Here is a 23,820-nt window from a genome sequence, read left to right as displayed (position 1 = left end):
ACGTCAACGACGATATGAGAATCGTTGGTCAAGAGACTCTAGGTGTGTGTATCGCCATCCGGATGATATTCCAGCTGAGTTATTACATCCAGTTTTGGGTTTCTCCCAGTGCAGATATTAACTGACCTGTTCGCGGCCCCCGCGCGGTTGGTTGCCAGAAGCCATCGACCGTTGCAATTGCTCATTTTATATGGATTAGCCGCTTCTATTTTCACGTCGGACATTATTATTAATGACGCCCTTTACTTTTGCGCAGCTGTAATCTTATCGTTTCATTATTACGAGTTTACGACTTTCCTAATCATAAATGATCTACACAACTTGATAGGATCAACATTATTTGCTGCCGGGATTTCTCTGGCGAATAAAAACAGTCTGTGAAATCGTAATCTAATTGCAATTAAATTACGATTACTTTTTCTAGAACACAAGACCATCACAAGAGTTGACTCGAAAATAATTCTTTTGAAATCGTCGAATAGATTTTAAAAGTTTCTATAACGAGAAAATACAAACAAGTCTAGAGCATTTTGATGATCTTTGACCGCTAGACTGTGAAATCAACTTCTAGCGCATTCGATTCGAAATGTCGCCTCTGTATAATAATCAAGCCTCGACCGACTTTGGTAAAGTTGTTAAAAAAAAAAAAATAAAGTGTTTCTGATGATGTAAACAAGACTGTGAACATTCTAGAAAATGCATTTGAAGAAGAAACAGGAAACCGGAGCCCAGCCCAGCAAGTTTGTGATTAAAGAGTTTCGGAATGGTGGGAGACAAGGAGAGGACTAAAGTAAATACGAAAAGGAAGAAGAAGAAGAGAGTGAGTGTGAGCATCGTGCGTCTGCAAATAAACTCGAGTTGAACGCGGCGTTTGGGGCTTGTTGACACGACTGAAAGGGCAAGGTTTTTTTCTTAACAGCGCGCCCGGGATAAATATATTTTTAAAAACAACCAAAAAGAGTCTAGCTGCACTGCTGCTGCTCTACCCCCCTCTTGCCTGGTGACGGAATAATACCAGCGGGTTCCTTCCATCAGTCCAGTCATCGCCAGCCATTCGTCGTTACTTGACGTCTCTCCGCCACTCGTTTCCAACCATTTAAAAAAAAAGTTTTGAGGCTCTCGGAGCTTCCACCGTTCAGCATTTTGTTGCATCCGGATTATAACAAACATTAAAGGTAAAACAATTTAATTAAAAAAGTTAGTTGAATTAATTCCACGTCAACAGTCTAAATGAGTTGAACTAATGAAGTCGAGTTGTTTTAGTTTCTTGCACTCAAAAGTCTTTGTGTTTGTTGGCACCATTTTCTTTTTCATTCGACGTGTATACACACGAAACACAAGTCCCTCCCCTTTGTAAGAGGTCTCGACCCTCGTCTGTTCTTTTTCAAAAAAATAAAAATCAAAAAGGGAGAAAAAGGAAAGAATTTGGGACGCGCATGTTCACTCTCTCTCACACGCAGACTCTCTGGTAATGTGATAGCCGGTTGCTTCACACACACACACATCCTTCAGGCAATATGGGATTCATTTCCCTTTTGAAAAAAAGATGAAAAACAAAACAAAATTGATATCTATACCAACACATTTCCACATAAAATGATTTTAAATCATTTTAAAATCATTTTTTGTTATTCACAGATGCAGTTCAAGTGGCTCATCGTTTTGGCTGTTTCGGCCTGTCTACTCTTGTCCGTTGAAGCTCAAGAGAAAAAGGTAAATATTGAATTGGTTTTTTAAACAAACAATCAATTTCCTGACAGGGAAATGATGTCATTTTTTAACAAATAGCGCAAAGTCGCTAAAAAGTCGAAGAAGGTTGACGAAACGGGCACGAAACAGGCCGTCGAACAGCTGGACATTCAAGACGCTATCGATGTTTTGGCGGATGACGAGGCTGCCCTCAAGGATAACCTTTGCGCCAAGAAACATTGCGGGGCCGGCAAGGAGTGCCGCGTTAATCAAATGGGAGCCGCCGAATGCGTCTGCATGGATCACTGCCCAGAGGAAAAGGATCCTCGTCGCATGGTAATAATCCTATTTCACACGAAATCCCCTTTTAACTTACTGGAAATTATTTTTGAATTGAGCAGATCTGCAGCAATCAAAATGAAACTTGGAATTCCGATTGTGAACTTTACCGCATGCGCTGCCTCTGCAAATCAGGATCGGCCGGATGCGTCGATTCCAAATACGATCACGCCCACGTCGAGTACTTTGGTACCTGCCGGGATGTCCCTGTACGTTTCGTCTTATCTCCCTTTTTTCCCGATTAAATTGAGAATTGATTGATCCTTTTTTGGGGTGGATGTTGGCAGCAATGCACGGCGGATGAGATGGCCGATTTCCCACGCAGGATGCGCGATTGGCTCTTCAACGTCATGAGGGATTTGGCCGACCGTCACGATTTGAGTCCCCATTTCCTGAAACTGGAACGCGAAGCCGAAAAGGATAACAGCCGCAGGTGGGCCAACGCCGCCATCTGGAAATTCTGCGACCTGGACGGCCACCCTCACGACAGGTAACACAATTCTTTCGGTTGAGATATTCACACCCCGATAGAGAAAATTGACGGGATTGTTATGCAGGAAAGTGTCCCGCCATGAGCTGTTCCCCATTCGCGCCCCTCTGCTAGCCTTAGAGCACTGCATCCAGCCCTTCCTGGATGGATGTGACGCTGATAACGATCATTTCATCACGCTCCAAGAGTGGGGAACCTGTCTCGAACTCACAGAGGTTTGAATTATTACACCTTGTTTTTTTAAAAAAAGATAGAAAAATTAATATTTGAATTTCAATTAAATTACAGGAGGAAATCGAAGATAAATGCGACGATGTCAGAGATGAAGCCGAAAATGGCTTGTAAAACATTTCTTCTTCTTTTTAAAATCATTTTCATTTGCTTTTGAAAAACGAAAAAAAGAAAAAAAAATTTGGTTTTAGGACGATCCTGAAAAAAGAAAACTGGAACATGTGAACATGGAATTTAGTTTTCTTTGACATTTCAGTTTTTTAAAAAATGTTTTGTTTTGTTTCTCAACTTTTTTTTTGGGTTCGTTGTTCAAGGGGAAAGAAGACGAGTGCGAGTGCACCACAACTAAAGTACTTCATCACTGCCATTTGAATTTTTACTATTTTTGAAACAAAACTCTTGTTGCCCAGTTTTTCCTCTCTCAATGCTGAAATATCTCCCTACCATTTTTCTCGCCAATTGAAATTAATAGAGCTAAAATACAAACTTTTAATTCCCAAAAAAAGGCGCCAAAACTAAAAAATTCGAATCGTTTGAAAAATTAGAGACGCAAATTTGATTTGAAATTTCGCTATTTTTAATATATATTTTTGGGAAATGGAGAAGCTTTTATTCCTCCCTCCATTTTGTATCAACACGCACTATATAAGGGGAGGAGGAGAGAGCTGACGATAAAAACATCAAAGTGCACAGCGGTATATGTACACACACAATAGCGGATCATTTTGCCTTTTTTTTCAAGAGCCCCGGGGACAATAAATAAGTATATAAGATCCTTCCAATTGTTGTACGAAGGAAATAAAAGAAAGAGAGCGCGGCGGGTGGGAAATCATACGAAAGCGGCGATGTTCAATCAGGAACAAATCCGTCGCTGCCGGAGGAAGTAAAGAAGAAAAAATACCCATAAGCACAAAAGAGAAGAAGAAGAAGAAGAAGAAAAGTCTATTGCTCTTGTAATATTGACCTTTTTTTATATATCCTCTTCTTCTTCTTCTTTCTACTCCGCCCATCCATTAAGTGGAAGTGATGGATGACGATGAGAGTCGAACTTCTCTGTAACAAGATCGACAGACGGGCACGGGCCGGTGAGTAGCGTGACCCGGCAGGGGGGTCTGCTTGTCCAGGCATCTCGTACAAAACACTTCGCCGCACCGCCAACAGTGTGACTGTGTGTGTGTGTGATAAAAATTTGAATAAGAAATTGTGTTGTGGTTGTCGATGATTGATGGATTGTGTTGTGTGTGTACTCACTTTCTTGCTGGAATGATCGAACGGCGTGGAGCAGACGCACTCCTTGATGTTGCGCAGACTGCGCCAGTCGATGCTGACGGAATCGATTTCACGGCGCAGTTGATACGACGACGTGATTGTGTTGTCGATGCCCGGCCCGTCCGAGAAGACGGAATCGACAGACTTGGACGTCGACAGCGGATGCTCGTCCACCACTTGCATGCTCTTCTTGAGTCGAAGGCCGAGAAGTTGTTGCTCATCCTCCTCATCATCCGCCAGCCGGTTGTCCGTCACCGGAGTAGACACGTCCAGCAGCGCTTTCATGGATGTTATACGCTTCTGCAGGTGGGCAATGTGCATCTCCAGTGAAGTGGAATGGTCCCTGTCAAATCCATCAATTTTTCTGATCCGTTACTAAAGAAGAAAAAGGATCTCTATACCTGTTGGCCAGCAAGACATCTGCGATGGACTCCCGGGGGTGAACACCACTCTCAAAACGACAATAGAGTCCCCTCCAGAAGAGAATGTTGGATGGCATGAGATTAGGTTCCAACAGCTCCGGATAAGCTTCGCTTTTGTACAGGGGATTGAGAAACTCGTCCAGGTGGGAGGCAATGTTACCCCATAGAGAGTACGTCCTGTCTGACAACTGGGAAAATAACAAAATCAACTTGTTACATTTTGACTGGCGGAATCGAAAATTGTGGGGGAGAAAGAAGAATTTTTTACTTTCAAATCGAGTCGATCCTTCTCGCAGTTGCCGACGAATGTTCCGTACTGACTGGAGTAGACGTGGTCGTGCAGGTGGAGCAAGAGTCTCTCGCTGAACTGAAAGGCTGACGGATAGGCCCGCTGGAGTTGCCACATGCAGTCCACCAACTGGGTGAAGACGGGGGCCGTTTCCTTGGCGTCGCTCTGCAGGTAACCGCACCGATCGGTGAATTTGTGACCAAACGAAAGCCAATCCTTTTCGATCAACGATTGGAATCCCTGCAGGGTCCGGTAATAAGGGTCCAGCAAGACCTGGGCCAGTGAACACACTTGGGCTGTCCGATCCCAACCTGTTAAATCAAAACAAATTCCATTAGATTTTTAATTGGAATAATAAATCTAGAATGAATTCGACTGACCGTCTGAACAGTGGACTAGAACGTTGACACCTTCCTGGAGACTTCGGGCGACGAGTAATGACGTGTCCAGAATGGCATGGATGTGGCGGAGCCAACCGCTCGACTGGACACCGTTGATAAAGGCGGCCATGGACGGAGTTTTGAGTTCGCAGGCTTCCAGCAATTTAGATAAGCTGCTGCGCATCACATGAATGTTCTCAATGCCACAGAATTGGAATTTGATGTTCTCATAGAAATTCTCGTTCTCGTAGCCTTTGCCGGCCGCCCTGTTTGCCATAGCATTTATCTGCGGATTAACCAAAATGGAAATGGCGTTTGATTCAATAAAAAGGAAACGGAAAAATCGATAGAGTCATGAATAATTGACTTACTCTGGGCCTGGTATCGACGACGTACATAAATTTAGCGTTGGGATTGGCCTGGACGATCCCGTTCAATAGTTGCTCATCTTCGACGCAGCGGGCGCTGAATCCAGACAGGGGTTGACTGCACCGACATAACGCCGCCTTGGAAACCATCGGCAATCGATAAAATTGCTGTCAATTACGCTCGTCACAGCTAGCCCTCTGCTGTATTACATACCTGATTTTTATGTAAATAAGTCAAAACGGGAAGACGGCCTTTGCTGCGGAAACTGGCGCTGCCCACCAAGACAATGGTCGACACCGAAGTCGGTACAAAGAGGCATTGAGGATAAGTGTCGCACAGCTGCAAATCAATCAGATCAGAGAAAGAGACAAAGTTGAGTCGAAACACGGTCATCAGATCCCGCCTTTTATCGATCAGATCAAACCCCCCCTCGCGATATTGATCGGACAACCCAAAAAAGGGCCGAACCTGATAGTCCTTGTTGAGATTGGTCATCGTCCAGTTGGCATTGGGAACACCCATGCGATGGAATTCCGTTTCCAAGTCGAAAAAAGTCCATCCGGCCGTCCGTGGGATCTCTTCCAGGCTCGACGTGTAATGAAAACAATACAGATCTTCTATGTGAACTGTGGAAATGCGAAATTGTTTTTCAATTGTTATCCGGTTACGTTTTATTTAAAAAGAGTTTCTTTCTTACAGGGCTGGGACATTTGCATGAGGCTTGTATAGAGGTCGTGACACTCTCGTTCTCTCGGCAGCACGAAGGTCACCGACAAAAATGTCTTGCAGCGAATCTGCAAGGGAGCACCGACGGTCGATAAAGGCAACTTTTGCACTGTCGCTACATGCATCAATAGAACCTGAGGAGGAGGAAAAATAATCATCAAATCATCAGTTTCGTTTGACGACCAAGTCAAAAGGAGATGACAGGCAAATGATAACACTATGTATATACCCATGTTTCCTTCTTAGCATCCGGATCGACAAAGATCAAATGGGTGGCAGTCAGGTATAAGGTGCCCGTCGACGGTTTCCTGTTGTTGTAACGGTCCAACATCCGCACATTTTCAATCTGTCAGAGCCGGTGGGAAAAAAGATGAAAATGGATTAAAATCTATTCGGAGAAATAAGGCAATATGAAATGTTGAATTTGTTTTCATAAGTTCGAGAGATTCTAAATTACTTTGGTCATGACTGGACTTTGCTGATAAGTTTGTGTTTGGGGGTGACTTGTCAACCAGGAGCGAATGCGCTGATAAAACGGAGTCTGTTCGCCGCCCGCCTGCGGCTCGTATTTGACAAGCGAGTGGTGGCCCGTGCCAGACGGGACTGAACGGTCTCGATCAAGCGTGACCCGAGCCCAGTGGGCCTCAACCCTGGCCCAAACTTTACGTCTCCCGTCAAAGCTCAAACTGCGATTGAGTTGGCCGTCGGGACCACTACTGCCTCCGCCCTGATTCGGTTTCGCCTTGTCGCCAGTCGAGTCCTGCTGGAATCCCGTTGGCCTCTCGATTGAATCATGCTCTTCTCCTCCTCCGCCGCCACCGCTTCCTGCTCCCGCTGTGCCACTAGTATGACTAGTATTTCCATTCGACGACAGCATCTGACTGACGCACGGAATAGTGGCGCTGTGAGCCAATTTCATCCAGGGATACGTGGCGCAGTTCATCGGAACCCCCCAACTAAAAATCCCCCCCACCCAAATGAACTTAACAAAATCCACTCACACACACACGCAAAAAACGACGTTATCGATCGGCACTAGCGAAAAAATAAAAACTTAAAAATTGACGAGAGCTCACAAGTCAAACAATGACAGACAGTTTAAGTGTGTGTGGGGGGACACTGGAGAATAGAAACAAGAGAGTAGACGACGGTGCCCAGGGTAGACAACAAGGAGATGATGTTTAGTCGATGACAAGGAAGAGATAGGATTGAAAGCAAGAGTGGTGTTGGGATCCTTGACTAAGACAATTATCGACCCGCCCAGTAGGAAAGTCAGTCGAGAGAAAAGATTAAGATTTTTTCTTCCCAGGAAAAAATAATACAGAAAAGGAGAAGAAGGGAAAAGATTGAATTGGAGTGCTATAGTTATTATATCTTGTATCTCGATCGCTTTGAAGGTTTGATCTGAGTGCTGGGAGAAATCAACGGGCACAATCTTAACGACCACGACAAAAGGGAGCCAAAGTGACGACTGCTTCTGAAGCTCGGTCCCGACAACTGGCCGGTCGCTTTTTTCGGGAGCTGTGTCTAGTAGTACTGGTAGTAGTAGTACAACACACAGCTCCCACCCTCAAAGTCTTCTCCTGGTGCTGGCCTTAATGCTCTTTCACAATACGCGATCGATTTTGCCAAACGAGAAGCAACGGGGGAGACTCGATCGTGTTAACGTGCGCGCGCAGAAACCGGCACGCCGGCTCAAATATCCGCCCCCACTCTCTCTGCCGGCCCACCTACTGATCTTCTTTTTTCCTCATCTAACCTGTGTGTGTGTGTACCAGAGTCATGTATAATTCAGGTTTTTACAGCCATATAATGACGTGTACGGAGGGGAATAATGTATAGAGACCAATTGTCTTTTCGTTGATCACGTGAATTATACAATAGGCAGCACACCAATGGTTGGTTTTTGTTTCTCCCATTGACTGCGAAAAAGTAAACCTGATTAGCATTGATAATTCTGGCAAGACGTGGCCAGGGGGGAAGAAAATGAATTGTCATTTGGGAACGAGGTTGGGGCTCGCTGTCACTGACTCAGCCACTGACAAGTCCAGGGTGATTCCCCTTTTTCAGAAAATGAGACGTGGCAGGTAATCGATCGCTCACCTCACACTTGATGATGAATCAACACACTGAATCTGTCAACATCTCTGAAGCATGTCATTCGATCCGTTTCGCCCAGTGAGTTTTTCACAGTAAAAAACCAGCCGGACACAAGAAAGCTTTAGATAGAGAGTAAAGTGGAAGTGAAAATGACAGGTTTTCTGCACTGTTTTTTTGTTCGGCAATTTCAGGAATCAAATGAACCTACTTTAGGTGTTTTGATGACTTCCATGGAGACGACCGGAGATGTTGTTTGCTTTCCAATCGTGACGAAAATAATATTTGACAGTCCCAAACTCTTTTCTCGTCGTGTTTACTTGAATGTGTGTTCTGCTACACTGACATCTGGCGTCCAATTTCGATACCCAATTAAAAGCGTCGTCATCTAGCGGTGAACAAAGGAAACGAGACAAAGAATAATTAATTCTGTTTTCAAACAACCGTGTATTTTTTTTTAATCTGGTGGCAATTTCCTTTCACAATTATTATTATTAATTTTTCTGTCGTCCGTGTTTTTCATTTTAACTAAATCTATCAAAGAATTTTTTTTTTCTCTTTTTCTCTCGCAAAATTCATTAATGTCTATTGTTTTTCGCCATTTAAAAAAATAACACCTCCACACATTTTTCCTTTCTTTTCTCAACATATTTGCATTTGCACATGCGGGATACGGTGTGTGTTGTTAGTAATTGTAAAAAAAAAAAATTACCGAAGAAATGTGTTTGAAAAATAATCATAAAATCAGTAAAAAAAAAAGTTTTACGATGATGACGGGCGAATCGGGTTGTGAGTCTGACATGATGTCGGTACAAAAACAGGAGTACAGGACAAACGATTAAACAGAACAAACCCAAATTAAAAATCAAATCAAAAAGATTATGATGTAAGAAAATAATAAAAAAAAGGACAAATGATTTCGAATAAGGCAGATGGTGTTGGGGGGGATATACCAATTGGATATGATGTCACAAAAACACACGATACATTTTCTCATCAATTCAAAAATAAATTTCATCAATGAAAAATCTTAAAAAAAAAAATGCAAGAGACTGTATCGTTCCGACTGTCTCGATGTCGACCTTTTTTCTTCTTTCTTCCCTGTGTTAAAAAATGTGTTGTTGTTTGTTTATTTAAACCGTTTGCAGTTGGTTGTTGTTGTGCGTCAGTTTGACGTTGGAAAAGCATCCGCCGACAGCGTTGGCTACTGGTTCCAATGTTGTCTGCACCAAAGCGACCCAGACCTGTCAATCATCACAACATGTAAATAAATAAATAATTAGATGCTGTTTACAAATTAAACATGTTCAATTTTGTTTTTACCCTTCGGATGTAGAAGAGGAAGACGTCCATGATGCGGAGAAGGGGCGTGGCCAACCAGACGGAGAAGAAGGTGATGAGCGAGAAGGTAATACCCCAAACGAGGGCCAATGGCAGAGCTAGAATTGCCGACAGCAGACGGTAAATCCAGAAACGCGAGCCGGTAAAGAGGATGAAAGCAGCGCGCCAGATAGGATCGAATCCATGGGCCACATCCGGTTCAGCCAAAACATCTTCAAAGTTCAACTGTAAAAAAAAAACAGAAAAATCGTGATTTACTCTCTTCAAAAAAGAATGGAAAGTAGTAACAGATGATGATGATGATGACTATATATCTCTCTTCCATCAGCACGATGTCAATAATCATCCCCTGATGTGATTCTAGGGGGACTGCAATGAGCTTTTAACGACCATTTTTTCTCCCCCCTCTGACTAGCCTAACGTCGCCGGAGTAGTAGACCTCTGGCGTATTGTTGTCGCCCTCGTTACTAACGCAATAGTGTGGTAAAGCATCACGCGAGAAACCTTCTGTCTTTTATTTTATGATATCTTTTCGGTGCGTGTAGAGGAGGAAGACAAGGGCGTGTATACAGTCGGGAATTAGAGGGTGGAGATACGGGAAACCATTCCCCCCCCCTTCAATTGTCTATCTGTGGTGAAGTTTCTTTTCCTTCTTTTGGTGAAAAAAGAAACAGGAAATTCGGTCATTCCGGTCAAGAACTTATTTTTTTCCACCACTTAAAAAAGCTTCTCTATGAAACCGATAGGTGGCCTAAACTTTTTTTAAAAATTCATATTTTACTTAATAAATAGACGCCGGGCGTCTGGCTCTCAACTTATCACATTCCACATTCGCCATGACGAGAAAAAAAAAGTTGGGAAGTGATCTGGTTCGTATTAACGATGAGCAGATGTTTATGCTCGCTAGACTGCACGGCCGCTCTTCTCCTTCCCCCCTCTCTAGGGGAGTTTAATATACACAAAGAGAGAGAAAGGTCGGAGGTCTAAAGAAGAAGAAGAAGAGCTAAACACATTCCAACTGTGTGTCTTACGTTGATGGTGTCGTTGATGTGCTTCTCGTCACGGTCGAGAACGTTCAAACCGACGGTGAAAGTCTGGACGCAGCTCTGCGTCCTGCGGTGGCAACTGGCCGTCTTTTCCTTCTTCTCCTTTTTCTCCTTCTTTTCTTTCTTTTCCTTCTTCTTCTTCTTCTTGTCGCCACCCTCCTCATCGCCATCCTTCTTCTCTTCCTCCTGAAATTTGAATAAAATTTGAGTTAAATGAATTACTTGTAATAGTTAATTTAAAGCCAAAAACTTACAATCTTTTCGGGATTGGAATCGTCCTTTTCACCTTCCGACGTGGTCGACGCCTTTTCCTTCATCTCGATGACGTCCTTCTCGGGAGTCTCGGCCTTTTCGTGAGCCTCGTCGTCCAACAACGGCATCGTCGATTCGTTCAAGTTCAACTTGGAGCCAGCGCGGGAAGTGGATTTGGTTTCAGCCATTTTATTTTATTCAACGGAATTTGACTGGAAAATAAAAATTTAATAACGTTAGGAAATTAGGTAAGAAATTAAAATTAACTTTTGATGTACATCGACAGCTTTTCCCACACTTGTTCGTTAAAAAATATAAAAGCGGCTATTTTTCCTTTGTGACGCGACAGAGTTTCGAATCCGGAACGAAAATATTCCCACCACAAACAACTAAAAATTGGCCGACATTATTATTTTTATTTAGAAAAAAAAGGGTCAGCGACTAACTACAATCAATGGGGGCTGCTCGCTGTGAACGAAAAAATGTAGATTGGGATTCGACCCCTTGGGGTTGGATAATTTTGGGGCTTCATTTATTTATAGACATTTTTTTAAAAAAACAACAACTGGGGGTTGCCACAGCGACTAGCGATCTACAGACAACAGTATAGCTAATGAGTTAACAAAAGAGCTGTAGGGGGGGTTTCGATTCACTTCCGCCATGTCTATTCCTCCACCTACATTTCCTTCCTCTCTACTCCAGTGTTCCTGGTCATTGCTAACTTGACGCCAACTGTTACGGTCCCGAAAAAATATAAAAACAGACGCGCACGCACACCTTTTTATTTTAGTTGCCATGATGACGGCAGCAGAAATTGTGGCGGAATATATACAAGTGGGTGGGTTACAAAACAGGAAACACACCTGGCTTCATCGCTTCATTATGATCTATTATCAAAAAATAATAGCATATGCCTAGATAGAAACTTTGACGTGCATCTGCCACGAGTCACGGTGACTTAAACATTTCTCTCCCCCCGTTAAGCTTTATTACATTTAGGATTATGACGCATTCAATGTAGAATAAACAGGGGTGGAATGGCGCAGGTGGATAGTTGCCACACACAAAAACTTGATGGGTTTCCTTACAAGGATCGTGCCAACCCATTAGCTTCTTCTTCATCTAATGGCCACATTTCCACTCTCGCAATTCTATTGTTCATCGGCTAGATAAAAACCCGAGTTGGCAGACATTGTCGCCGATATACACACGGAATTATAATGGAAGGGATCAAAGAGGTCAAGCCAACCGAATGCAACCATTTATCCCCCCCACCAAACAAAAGTAGAAATTTTTTTTTTAAATTCTGAAACCTGAACGAATTGACGACCCTCCTCTTTTTTCAACTTTGAAGCCATCGGATAACCGAAAGAATAAAACCTGTGCTAGAGGATTAAATTTTACAAGAAGGTAAAAATAGGAGGGGGGGAGAAACTGGTCAAGGAGGGGTTATTGTGTGTGTATCTCTTTTCAAAGGGAAAAAAATAAAAGGCCCTTAAAAATTCAAACTTGCCCCCCAAAAAACCGTTAACAATTTTAAAACCCACCCTATCTTATCTAGTTCCTTGCCTATTTGGGGGTAAAATTATTATTTTTCCACAAGTGTTAATCGTTATCAAAAGCGTCGTTTTTCTCAGTAAAAACGGGCCATCAAACACGAGGTGGTGGCTTCTTTTGAACTGAAAATAAATGTTAGGAAAAATGTTGTCAAGGTGGACTGGTTTCGTAAAGGGGAGTCCAAAGAAAAGATGTCTTACAATAAAATTGGGAGGGGAGTGAGGGGGTCTCCGCTTTACAGCTGTCTAGCTCCTTTATGGTTTTGTTACCAAGAAGAAGATGAATCTTTTTACAAGACTAGTCGTTTTTCAAATGGCATCCAATTTCACTGGAGAAGAAAATGATGTGTAACGACAGACCCCCGCTGACTGGTTTAACCTCCAAACATTCCCAACTTAACAGACAAACTAGAAAAGAATAAAAAATTCAAACCTTTGAGAGCGGAGAAATTCAAATGTAGAGAAAACACGGAGAGTCAAGTGCAAACACGTTAGGACGCTTCGACTGAAGAGACGCTTCTGAAGGAATCGACTGGTAAGTTCACCAACCAAAAGGGTCGGCCGCTACAACTTTTTCTAGTTTTTTCTTACTCCCCCCCCTCGTTTTGCGCGCCCTTTTTCCCAACTTGTGGGGGGAGGAGGGGATATTCAAAGCTTCTCATTGGGTCCCGCCTTTTTCGACTCCGCCCCACTGACACAATCTAACCCCCACACCACACCACTCGGATTTTTATTTAAAATGGCGCGCGGGTGGCAACGTTGTATCTCCGCGGGCTTTTTTCTCCCCTCCACAATTTCGAAACTTTCTACCCATTTTCGAAGAAAACCTTTTTTGTTTTAAATTTTGTTTTTTAAATTCTATTTGGTGAGTCACACCAAGAAAAAACAACAAAAAATTGTCAGCGTGACCCTGCGAGCTCCCGAGAGACGACACGACACAAGAATTTCCAAAAGAGACACGACCATCATTTTTGATTTGTTTCACAAATGCTTGAGCAACCATCTTTTTACCATTGAATTTTACTCCCCTTGTCTTTTGACAGGGTGAAGAAATACAATGTCTGCTCTGCTGAAGAGACACAGAAGCCATTTTTGGCTTTAACCCATTGTCCAAACCAGTGTGTATAGGGGTTGCCATAACAACCGACCCTTTTTTTATTTGTGGGTTAGAGGGGTTTCTTTTCAAAAAATGTAGAGCAGCAGAACACATTGGGGAAATAATAAAAATGTGTTTTTTTGGTAATCAAATGATGTCGGCCATACACGTGTGATTTTTTCCCTTTCGAAGAAAAAAGGGGAAATAAAACGAAAAGGTTTTTTTAAATAATCAAAAAAAGACGTTAGCCCCGCGGTATTTTTTCTTTTTTAATCGAAACAAAAAGTTGTTGGAGCTCGGAGGAATCGTAACAATAAAATAAAAGAGTCACGACCTTGAGATTTCTTTTCAAAAGATTTGGGGAGGAAAAACGAAAAAAAAATTCGATTAAATTTAAAAATTCAATTTTTTGAAAATGTTTTTCGTTTGTCAGTATAGACAGCCGGACGTTCTACATAATAGGATGGGAGATATAAGGGGCGTGAAAACCTCATCAAACGTGACCCAGTAGAGGAAACAAATTTATTTTTTTCCGTATGAAAAAAAGAATTTGATTAGGCCCCCCCCTTTTGATGGGTTCGTATTTCACGTTCGTTCGTTCGGATTCCCTTGTGTCGCCCAAAGCTCGTAGTACGTTGAATATTCAAATGTTTAATTTTGTAAAAATCGGGGCAGATAATCTAAGGAATTCGGCGACGACCTCGTTGGCAATTCGGCCAAGAACACACACACACATGTTTAGATTTCAAAAAGGAAGAAGACCAACTTGTGTAGAAATCACGTTTCAAGTGGCCTGTGTCTAGTCTGTCCAGTCTATTCTCGGCATACCCCCAAACAAAATTCCTCCACAAAAATTCCGGGGGGAAATCAATTAGAATACCGTAATAAATAAAGGGCTCCAAAATGTAGAGGGAATTAATAAGGAGCGATTTTCTTTCGTCTGCGATCCTTGACCTATTGGGTAAGTAGAGAGAATTTCAAATTTTGGCTATGGTCACTCTCTCTCTCTCTCCCGACAGAATGTGTCGGTCCTCTTTGGGACCGACTTGTGTACGTTAGATCATTTGGTCATTCACGTCACATCTCAACAGTCCGCCGGGGAGTGTCTACTGCGCAGACGACCCACGCCAAAAAGCCATCAAGGACTTTTTGACTGCGTAGTAGTAAAACAAACATTTTTCTTTCTTTTTCATGAATGAAAGTTATCACTGTAAAAGAGAAAATTCTTTTCAGATAAAAAAGACAAAAACAACCGGTTATTCATTTTCGCCGACTGGCTAAAAAAATTTTTGACAAAAGGCGGTGGAATGTCTTACAAGAATTAACTCACCATCAGCCACCACCACCATTGCAAATTGTTTTTTTATCTTGTATAGTTTCTATGTCTACATGTGTTAAAAATCCTCCAGAGAGAATATGTATCCGCCCAGGGGGTGACTCTTATAGAAGGGGGGGCCAAATTTCTAATCGCAAACTTTTTTCTGATGGGGGGGATTTCCGCCATTTAAATCTGGAAGAGTGTAAATCATTTTTCAAACTTCCGTCACGCCCCAGAGGGTTAATGACCCTGGGAAATTAAAAGAAAAACAAGGTCATTTGAGGTCGAATTCCTTTTGTTTGTTCATTTCCTAGAAGGAAATATCCTTGACACACGGCTGCTGCTGCTAGACGGGGGTGTCTGTATATATATTGTCTGTGTGTGTGTGTGTGTGCAAAGTGTGTTTATTTGATTTAAAAGCTAGGGGCCGACCTTCCACCAGACGATGAGAGATGGACCAACTGTTGTTAAAATGCCACCACCAGACGCCATCTTGGTCCTTTCCAGCAAATGCCTTTGGGTTGTAAACAAACGACTTTTAATTTTTTTCCCTTTTTCTGGTTAAAGAAAGAAAAATATTTTTTTTTTAAATAAAATAAATAAAAATAAAGTCGGTAATGAACTTGATCCAAAACCACACACCAAGTAATTTAAGATCTCGATGATCTCATTCCAGACGACGACTCATTCGATTCCTATACGTAAAGAAACGAGTTTTTTGTTTTTATTTTAAAATAAAAATTTTAAAAATAAAAACAACACACTTCATTGAATCCAATCAAACCTCAAATTGTTGTTATTCAAGTTGGGGGAAAATAAAAAAGTTGGAAGTTGGTGTGTCCGGTGCAGCGTGTAAAAACAATCAAACGGCAGATTGTAAATGATGTTGGACACATTCCCGAGATGAAACTGAAAAGTTAATTCCAAGAAAAAGAAAAAATATTTGAGTTTAAAATAAAAACCTGTAGGGGGTTAGTTGGAAAAGTTATAAACATATATCTGGCCATCAAAATATCCACAACAATGTGTGTGTTTGTGAGGGGGTTTAATTAGATCATCCACATAAAATAGAAGAGTAACACCTTAAGGGCGTTTTCGAAACTGACCGCCAAAAAATGTTCTTTCATTTTCTGGAAATGATCAAATCAAATTCCAAAGTTGGTCACGAAACAGCTGCTGCGCCCGTGCGACAAAGCCCCAGAGCTCATTTCGTATGCATGTCATTTGAATGATTATTTGGCGCTTATTTTCCGGTCACTAGATATATATAGTGATGAACAAATTTAAATGCATTCAAAAATTATTGACTATCGAATCACGTCCAACCCACACGTCTCTCATTATCTGTGGGCGTGTGACGTGGTGATTCCATTAAGGTGACCCGTATCAAATTCCCATGAATCATTCCATTTTTGAATGATATGTATTACCTAACCAGCGGCGCCAAATTCAAAATATCCCCAAAAATGGTGTGTGTCGGTGAAACCGCAATTGAAATTGTTGGAATTTCTTTCCCCCCTACGCCATTTTAAAAAGTAGAAGAAGAAGGTCGTGGATGAGTCATTCAATCATGTGTCTCGAAACATTTTGTTATTTAAGAGAACTAGTATATCGCACGACTGACATCATCAAATTCTAAAGAAGAAAATGGAGGAGCTCACGATGATGACTCTTCACGGGAGGTATAAGTTATTTATTTGTTTTTCTTCTTCTTTTTGAAGAGGACGGCGACCATCATGGTGGTGGTGGGGGGAATGAAGGATGGACGCAGCCAACAACATTTGATAGTCTCCTGTAGGATTAAGTTACTCCCCCCACACACAAGAGGAACCGAACGGACTAATATACAACCCCAAGTTCATAAACTTACTCTCTCGGTTATTTTTGAAAAACATTGGCCCGCGGGATTAGCTTACCAATGAGCGGAGGTCCGACTTATCTAAACACATTCCCCAAAAATGAACCTTAATCTTTTTGTTTTGGTTATTTTCTAAGGAAAACAAGAAAAACCCCAAAAAAATTTAAGAGAAGAAATATTATAAGAGGCTAATCATTTAATTGGGATCGGGAATGAACGATAATGGACCGGCTGCCATCTAGCGGTAATTAACGATGCGTCTATTTTCGTGTCGTTTAGAACATTTTTGAGTTTTTTTTTTCCTTCGTATTTTTACACTTCGATCTCTGCGGGTTTCAGTTGACTTGACACGCACCCACGTGAAAAGCGATGCACGTTCACATCACGCAACACTTCACTGACGGACGGAGATGTGTGTGCCGCCGTCGGCGTCGTGTTAACACGGACGACTCGTTAGCATCAAAGAAGAATTCCGGCGTTCAGAAAAAAGAAATTGCGTCGAGTTTCTTTTTTCGACTCACGCCATCAGCGCCAATCGTCGAATGAATGGAACGTTTTTTTTTTTTTTAAATTCCTGGAAAAATAAATGTTAAATATAACTGAATGGATTTTATTTCTTTTGTTGATATATTGACGTGGTATTTTTCCGGTTCTCCGCCCGGACCTAAACAAAAAAAAAAGATAAAACCGGATGGAATCAATTGAGTTGGCGCCTATTCTATTTTCTCCTAGCTATAATAACAGAATCCCGATGTCATTTCCAATAAACTATCGAACGTATATTTAATTTCATGGTGGTCGCTAGCGAGTTCTTCTTCCCGATCTATTACAACCACCAAATCTATAATTGCCACCAATTAAATCACTCCCTAGTTTATCTGTTTATATCGAGATTAGCCCTCCTCTATTCTTTTTGGTTATCCCCCCCCCCCACCGACCACCACTATAGCGTTTAATAGATATAAAAAGGGGCTATAAATCACGTTCAATTGGTTGAGTCCCGCATCCATCCACTTGACCCCCGTGACTAGAAAATAGGAATCTTATACTATTTTTCTGATTTCCTGTCTCACCATACAAAATGGAATGTCGGCCGCATTCAAATCTCATGACCGAGTGTCTATTTCTTACGAGACAACGTCACCAGCAGCTCAAACCTTCAAAAGAGAAAAAGGTAGATTAGCATATTTGGTAGGAAGGGATGTCATCCGGCTATACACAAGACACTTCCAACTCTATACAAGAAAAGAAAAAAGGTTTGTATGTTTGTGTGTTGCCTACACACACAAAACAGGAAAGAGAAATTCCATGTCACATTGACAAGAAGAAGAAGAAAAAGGGAAATAAAATAAATCGTCGAATTCCGGCGCGCCCTTTCTACTAGTTGTTGCCTCCTAACCATTTCTCACGTTATATATATATTCCCCTACTATAGCTGTTTGTCTATCCTCACCAATCGGCTGATTTTTACAACATAGAGAAGAAGGGGGGAGAGCCTTAGACATTTAAAGTTTTATTTCGTGTCGAGTGAACTGGACAAATAAATCAGTCGATAGTTTAAAAGCGAGAACAATTCGACGACAGCTGTTTTTGGGGGCAATATAAAGAATAACATTCGAGTCAACTGTTCGTGCAACTGCTGTTCGGCCTAGTAGGCTCCTATTTCTTTGACGCACAGCTCCTGCTGGACCAGGGGGGTGTTGAATTATTGACTCATGCGCGCATGTGAGCAAAGATTTTACCAGACTTGCGCAGGAACTACAGTGTGTGTGTGTCATTGATCGATCCTTCCTTTTATTTTAACGTTCATGTTTTTTAACACAAATGGCGGCTGATGGTCTGCGTCCCAACTGAACGAACCGTAGGGGCTAGTGGTGTGAAATTCCTATGGCAATTGTTTTACTCTCAAGTTGCTCCACAAAAGTTATTAGTCCAGTGTGTGTGTGTACTAGGGGCCAGCCCGGAAATAGTTGGAAAAATATTCGACTCGACGAGAGGATTATGACCACGTGATATCATGTCGACTAAACTTGATTCGCTCGTGTTATTGGTGACAATTTCGGCTCTGCTTTGGACGACCGGACACGGCCAGTTGTGGGTCAAAGAAAATGATTCGAGTGGTTTCGATATTGCTCACAATCAAGAGCCTCTATTAACGAGGAGGATCAGACAATTCAGTGGGCCCTCAACAACAACAATCACCGATAATAATAATGGTCAACCAAATCAGAATCATCCGCCGTTGACTTGCCATCAGTGTAGAAGCTTCGAGGACGGAGACCAGTGTATCCATCTAGCGGTCAATTCTAGCATCTTCAACGAACCATGTGGCTCTCAACACACAGCATGCATGGTGAAAATCACGAATTTCTAACCCAATTTCTATCCCGACATGTTGAAATAAAAAGAAAACTAAATCTTACCTTTTTGATGCAGGTCAAAAGATTCTCCTACACGGAGAATGCCACGTCGCCATTGGCACTCTGGTACATTGAACGAAACTGCTCTGCTAAATGTGAGCCTGGATGTTTAATTCTGGGAGAAAGGACCAAGGTAAATCCACATCAAGACATTTTCACTTTAACACTTTAACTGATGATAACACATTGTTCACTAGCTTTACGCCTGTATCTCCTGCTGCAAAGAGAAACTTTGCAATATCGGAAATGACGCCCACCACTTGATTTTCGACCACCGACTTGCCGCCATCGTCTTTCTCCTTTGGATTTTCTTCAAAACTGAGCAGAGGACCTGAATCGATCTCGACAATTTGGCGCCAAATATTCGATTACAATTGCCAATCCACCTGGTGGCGATACAAACGATTACGTCTGTTGGTTTCGCCAGTAAATTTTTTCAAATGAATTACCGCACAAAAAGGCAATTATGAACAAACCAAATAAAAACAACTTGACAATTCCTTGATATTAACTATTTGCTCGCATAATAATAATGTATTCGTTTAAACTTTCCAAGATTATATGTTACAATATCCACAATTAAAACGGGAGCTGTACAGACCAAAAACTAGAACGATTGAACACACACGTTATCGATTTATGTATACTAATATGTCAAACGAGAATTCATTAGAAAACTTGAAGGCCAGATATTTACGTTTGTCGGTTATCTTTCTTTCAAAAACAATTCAGAGATCCCTTTTTAGTAAATAAATATACATAATATACACAAATATTTATAATTATATATATAGATAATAGATAATTAGATAGTAACCTGTTTAGGATTAATCGTGCGTTTAGGGGATACTGAAAAAGGTGCTATTCTTAATCGAATAAAATTTGATTGTGCTGGAAAATGAAATATATATGAAATGTACAAGAATTCCTTATAAAAAGGCTGACCGGATGAGATCATGGATCCTTCGCTCCTTATAGGTGGGTTGGTTGATCGGGTGGATGTGTCGTTGTACGGTGTAAAGGGCCGTTAATTGTTTGATATCCGGTTTAGAGTTTACGAGTCGAGTCCTGGATCCAATTGAGGTAATGCAACGTTTTGGTGTAGACACCAGGTTTATTCTTGTCGGCACATCCGTCGCCCCAGGAGACGAGACCGAGCAGTTGGAATTGTCCTAATTAAAAGGATCAAGTGGAAAACTTGGCTCTCCATTATCTGGTGGTGGAATTAAGTAACAAGTTTCGTAGCGTACCGTTGACGGAACAAGCCAGGGGTCCTCCGGAATCGCCTCTGCAAGCGTCGGTGCCACCTTCCAAATATCCGGCGCAGAGCATGCCGTCGGGGAAAGTGTTGGAATTGAGTTGGTTGCCGTAAACTTCCTTCTTGTTACACGTTTCCGAGGAAATGAGAGGCACAGAGGCCACTTTCAGGACGGTGGAGACACTCTCCTCGCTGGCGGCTGTTTGATTTACAAATTGAATATCACAACTTGTTTGATCTAATAGAAAAAAGTAAATTTGTTTTTTACGTTTTTGCATCCCCCAGCCGGAGACGCTGCACCATGTTCCAGGTTTGTAATCGCTATCTGATGAGGGCAAGCAGATGGGTTGGGCTACATCGCCAAAAACGATTCCTTTGCCGTTGACTGTGGCCAATTTCACCAAGGCGATGTCAAACCCTCCTTTGGTAGCTAAAGAGAAACAAGAATTGAATAAGAAAATCATGGGATTGGTTCAACGGGAATAGAATTTTACATTTGAATTTCGAGTGGATGATGAAATTTTCAACTGGAAAGATTTGCTCTTTGGAGTTGGAGACGCTAGTGTCGTGGTCTCCTACCACTACGACAAATTCGGTTTTGCGCAAGTGATCGATACAATGGGCAGCTGTCAGGACTAGACGTTCAGAGATGATGGCTCCTCCACACCATTGACGAAGTGAGCCACCATCCTTGAGCTTGATGGAAGCCTGTAATCAAATTCAATATCGATTAGAGATGAGAGTTTGGAACGTCAAGGGGATGCCAGACATACCTGCCACGGGATGGCTCCTACGGGTGCATCGACTCCATTGACAACACGTCCCAAACGGGTGCTTGAAGGTCGTGGGGGCTCGAAATTGACATTGCGTCTACCGCAAGAACCACTCGATCTCATGCGGTCTAAAAAACATATTTTTATTTATCTTGGATGTTCTATTAAAATGAAATCATCTACAATGTACCAGATGAAAATGCAGCCCTGCGTTTCGTTCGCTCTGAAACGGAAGGTGAATCCCAGTCAACTTCAACAATGATGGCATCAAAACCACCTTCAAATCCATCAAACTCTCTGCCTTCGTTTTCTGTGTTCACCAAAACATCACCTAAGAGACATTGAATCATGTGGTTTTAATGTGATTAGAATGTACTTTTGAGTGTAAAAATACCAATTGGACGTGTAATTGGGATTTCGGGGATGACTGTAGAATTCTCAGGGTTCCTCTTGAATGTAATCCAGAAACTGCGCAAGGATGGTTTATCCGATCTTGTGATGAATTTAGCATCCAAGAGCCTGCACTGGTTTGACTGGAGGTTGTGCTGGAAGCCTACGCACTTGAAACTATCCACTTCACTGCAGAACTTTGCACACTAGTAGAAATAACAAAACTGTAAAAGATAACTTATACAAGCCCGACTGATTTGAAACACTCACAGATTCTTGGGAAACATCTCCAATATTTATGTCTTCGATCAATTCACGAGAAGAGATCAGTTTACCATCGATGACATAGTCCTTCCTCTCTGAAATGGTAATCATTCCGTTAGCTTCCAATAATTTGACTATTAAAATATTTCATACCACAATTGACTTCATCCTGTCCGGAACCGCAATTTTGCACTCCATCACAAATCTCGCCGATTTTAAGACAACTAAATTTAAAAAAATAAAATCGTGTTAATCGTGTTGAAAAATACTGGAGCAGACGACTTGATAAAAAGTTGCAAATAATCGCCACTACGATTGACAAGGCCCAACTGGCGCCAAAATAAATGTTCAAAACCGCCTAGGCGGGCTATATACTAAACGGTCACATAATACCACGGACTTTATGTGTGACGTAAGTGAATTGATCAGGTTTTCTATGAAAATGGACTCACCGATTGGTAGTCGCCGATGGTTCGTTGCAAATCAGTGAGGGGAAAGCACATGGCGATGATCCAGCTCCGTCCTGTTTTTGGTTAGTTAATGGAACGGAATGTACACCTGAACGAAAGAAAAACAACAAATTGTGAAATGCGTTTCATGACTTTTTCTCGTATAGTCTCCCTACTTTAAAAAACAAAACCAAAACGTAACAAAGCACTTACACAAGATGAATGTGAGTTGAACCAGAGAATAGACGACAACGGAATACATAATGAAAATATTAAACTGCTACACGAACGAAAAAACCAAAACTGACTTTTAAAAAATCACAATGAATAACGTTCGACTGTAATTTTCGACTCGAAAAATTCTTTTGTATAGTTGCGGAGGAACCGAAAAAGCGACTGTGGGCAAGATTGAATGGGTGTCTTTCGTTTGCGTTGACCGACTTGCGACTGATGGTTTATACGCCATTCGCCACGGCTGTTATATACTAGTGGGGCCGCTCGCTCGGCTCTGATGAATTCTCCAGGTATAGAGACACATGGGTCTATCCTAACACACAGGACGGACGAAGAAGAGGGTGGGCAGAGGGAGAGAAAAGAGAGGAACGAATATAGAGTACATATATAGATTTGGTCGAATAGAAGAAGAGGGGAGTTTACTAGTTCAGGGTTCCTCTATCGTTTTCGTTTGTTTTTATATTTTTTCTTTTTTATTTTTCTTTTACTCTCTCTCTCATTCCTCGTCCTTCTTTTACCTTCAGGTGTTTATACCAGATTGAGGGCTCGTCGAGTGTGTGTGTGTGTGTAGACTGGCATGCGCAAAACATCCTGCGAGATTAGCATAGAAAGTGAAGGTGAGCATCACACACAACTGTTATTTAGTTATGCCAAAAACGGTTGGACGCTGTTTAGCCCTAATCGGTGACGACACGGATGCGTTTGTAGGCGGTTGGCTATTTAGCGCGTCTTTCAATCATCGATTTTAATTGAAAATTTTTCAAATGCAATTTTTGGTCAACCCCAAAGAGGGTGAGAAATCGATGGAGGATATCAAAACGAGGTGGATCACGCTGTTATCAAGCACGACGACGCTGACGTCGATTGTTGTTGTTATGATTTGTCCAACTACCTGCATGTTGACTCGCGGCGTTATGCGTAATTCGTCCCACTAGCCTTGTCCCCATTAGACCAAATTCATTTCGCCGTCTGGGATTGTTTGCATACTACCCTCTTAATCCGCTTTTATTATTCGGCGGACCTGATTCACTTTCTTGCCCCACGCTGCGATGATCCAGCATCCATCACAGTCTGTCAATCAATCAAGAAGGGATGGCCCATCAACATTCTGGGAGATGGCCCCATACGATAAATGCATTCGCCTTTTAAGGAATAGAGAGGAAAAGTTATGATATTCTACTATACTACGTAAGAATTCAGGCCAGATATTATCGACTGATTTCTCGGAGAAAGTTCTATATATTAAAAATGCTGCGGCGTGTGT

General features: G+C 41.9%; 5 protein-coding genes across 10 annotated transcripts; 2 read left to right on the top strand and 3 right to left on the bottom strand.

Annotated features, from left to right (window-relative positions):
• Positions 1-65: 65 nt before the first annotated feature.
• On the top strand, positions 66-2,881 carry LOC124203996 (SPARC-like). The gene is made up of 8 exons (XM_046600972.1): positions 66-626; positions 694-1,175; positions 1,639-1,713; positions 1,789-2,025; positions 2,091-2,237; positions 2,316-2,518; positions 2,586-2,733; positions 2,807-2,881. Exons 3-8 carry the CDS (start codon positions 1,639-1,641, stop codon positions 2,861-2,863), a joined length of 867 nt encoding a protein of 288 aa, XP_046456928.1. The 5' UTR covers positions 66-626; positions 694-1,175; the 3' UTR covers positions 2,864-2,881.
• A 133-nt stretch (positions 2,882-3,014) lies between these two features.
• Positions 3,015-8,661, bottom strand: LOC124203975 (myotubularin-related protein 8-like). 5 transcript variants are annotated; one of them, XM_046600918.1, is made up of 12 exons: positions 8,513-8,661; positions 6,434-6,550; positions 6,176-6,338; positions 5,947-6,104; positions 5,692-5,817; positions 5,481-5,615; positions 5,110-5,395; positions 4,709-5,040; positions 4,420-4,628; positions 4,001-4,361; positions 3,714-3,915; positions 3,015-3,620 (listed from the first exon to the last, which is right to left on the bottom strand). In XM_046600918.1, exons 1-11 carry the CDS (start codon positions 8,534-8,536, stop codon positions 3,763-3,765), a joined length of 2,064 nt encoding a protein of 687 aa, XP_046456874.1. In that variant the 5' UTR covers positions 8,537-8,661; the 3' UTR covers positions 3,015-3,620; positions 3,714-3,762. The 5 variants fall into 5 exon arrangements, with proteins under 5 accessions (XP_046456874.1, XP_046456871.1, XP_046456872.1 ...); XM_046600915.1 differs by lacking the exon at positions 8,513-8,661 and adding an exon at positions 6,662-7,759; XM_046600916.1 differs by having other exon boundaries at positions 3,015-3,915.
• A 209-nt stretch (positions 8,662-8,870) lies between these two features.
• Positions 8,871-15,814, bottom strand: LOC124203998 (caveolin-1-like). 2 transcript variants are annotated; one of them, XM_046600975.1, is made up of 7 exons: positions 15,695-15,814; positions 15,553-15,605; positions 15,343-15,467; positions 10,943-11,152; positions 10,674-10,874; positions 9,625-9,867; positions 8,871-9,545 (listed from the first exon to the last, which is right to left on the bottom strand). In XM_046600975.1, exons 4-7 carry the CDS (start codon positions 11,126-11,128, stop codon positions 9,435-9,437), a joined length of 741 nt encoding a protein of 246 aa, XP_046456931.1. In that variant the 5' UTR covers positions 11,129-11,152; positions 15,343-15,467; positions 15,553-15,605; positions 15,695-15,814; the 3' UTR covers positions 8,871-9,434. The 2 variants fall into 2 exon arrangements, with proteins under 2 accessions (XP_046456931.1, XP_046456930.1); XM_046600974.1 differs by lacking the exons at positions 15,343-15,467; positions 15,553-15,605; positions 15,695-15,814 and adding an exon at positions 12,930-13,121.
• Positions 15,815-18,486: 2,672 nt separating this feature from the next.
• Positions 18,487-20,031, top strand: LOC124204002. The gene is made up of 3 exons (XM_046600978.1): positions 18,487-19,121; positions 19,205-19,321; positions 19,386-20,031. Exons 1-3 carry the CDS (start codon positions 18,786-18,788, stop codon positions 19,521-19,523), a joined length of 591 nt encoding a protein of 196 aa, XP_046456934.1. The 5' UTR covers positions 18,487-18,785; the 3' UTR covers positions 19,524-20,031.
• Positions 19,703-22,781, bottom strand: LOC124203982 (urokinase-type plasminogen activator-like). Its single transcript, XM_046600943.1, has 11 exons — positions 22,536-22,781; positions 22,326-22,431; positions 22,027-22,097; positions 21,880-21,968; positions 21,614-21,815; positions 21,410-21,550; positions 21,220-21,347; positions 20,941-21,154; positions 20,715-20,876; positions 20,439-20,645; positions 19,703-20,360 (listed from the first exon to the last, which is right to left on the bottom strand). Exons 1-11 carry the CDS (start codon positions 22,582-22,584, stop codon positions 20,236-20,238), a joined length of 1,494 nt encoding a protein of 497 aa, XP_046456899.1. The 5' UTR covers positions 22,585-22,781; the 3' UTR covers positions 19,703-20,235.
• Between the last annotated feature and the right edge of the window lie 1,039 nt (positions 22,782-23,820).

This window comes from Daphnia pulex, chromosome 10 (genome assembly GCF_021134715.1).
Source record: "Daphnia pulex isolate KAP4 chromosome 10, ASM2113471v1".
NCBI classification, from domain to species: Eukaryota; Metazoa; Arthropoda; class Branchiopoda; order Diplostraca; family Daphniidae; genus Daphnia; species Daphnia pulex.
Note: the sequence above shows the minus strand (reverse complement) of the source record. Positions and strands in the feature narration are given on the sequence as shown.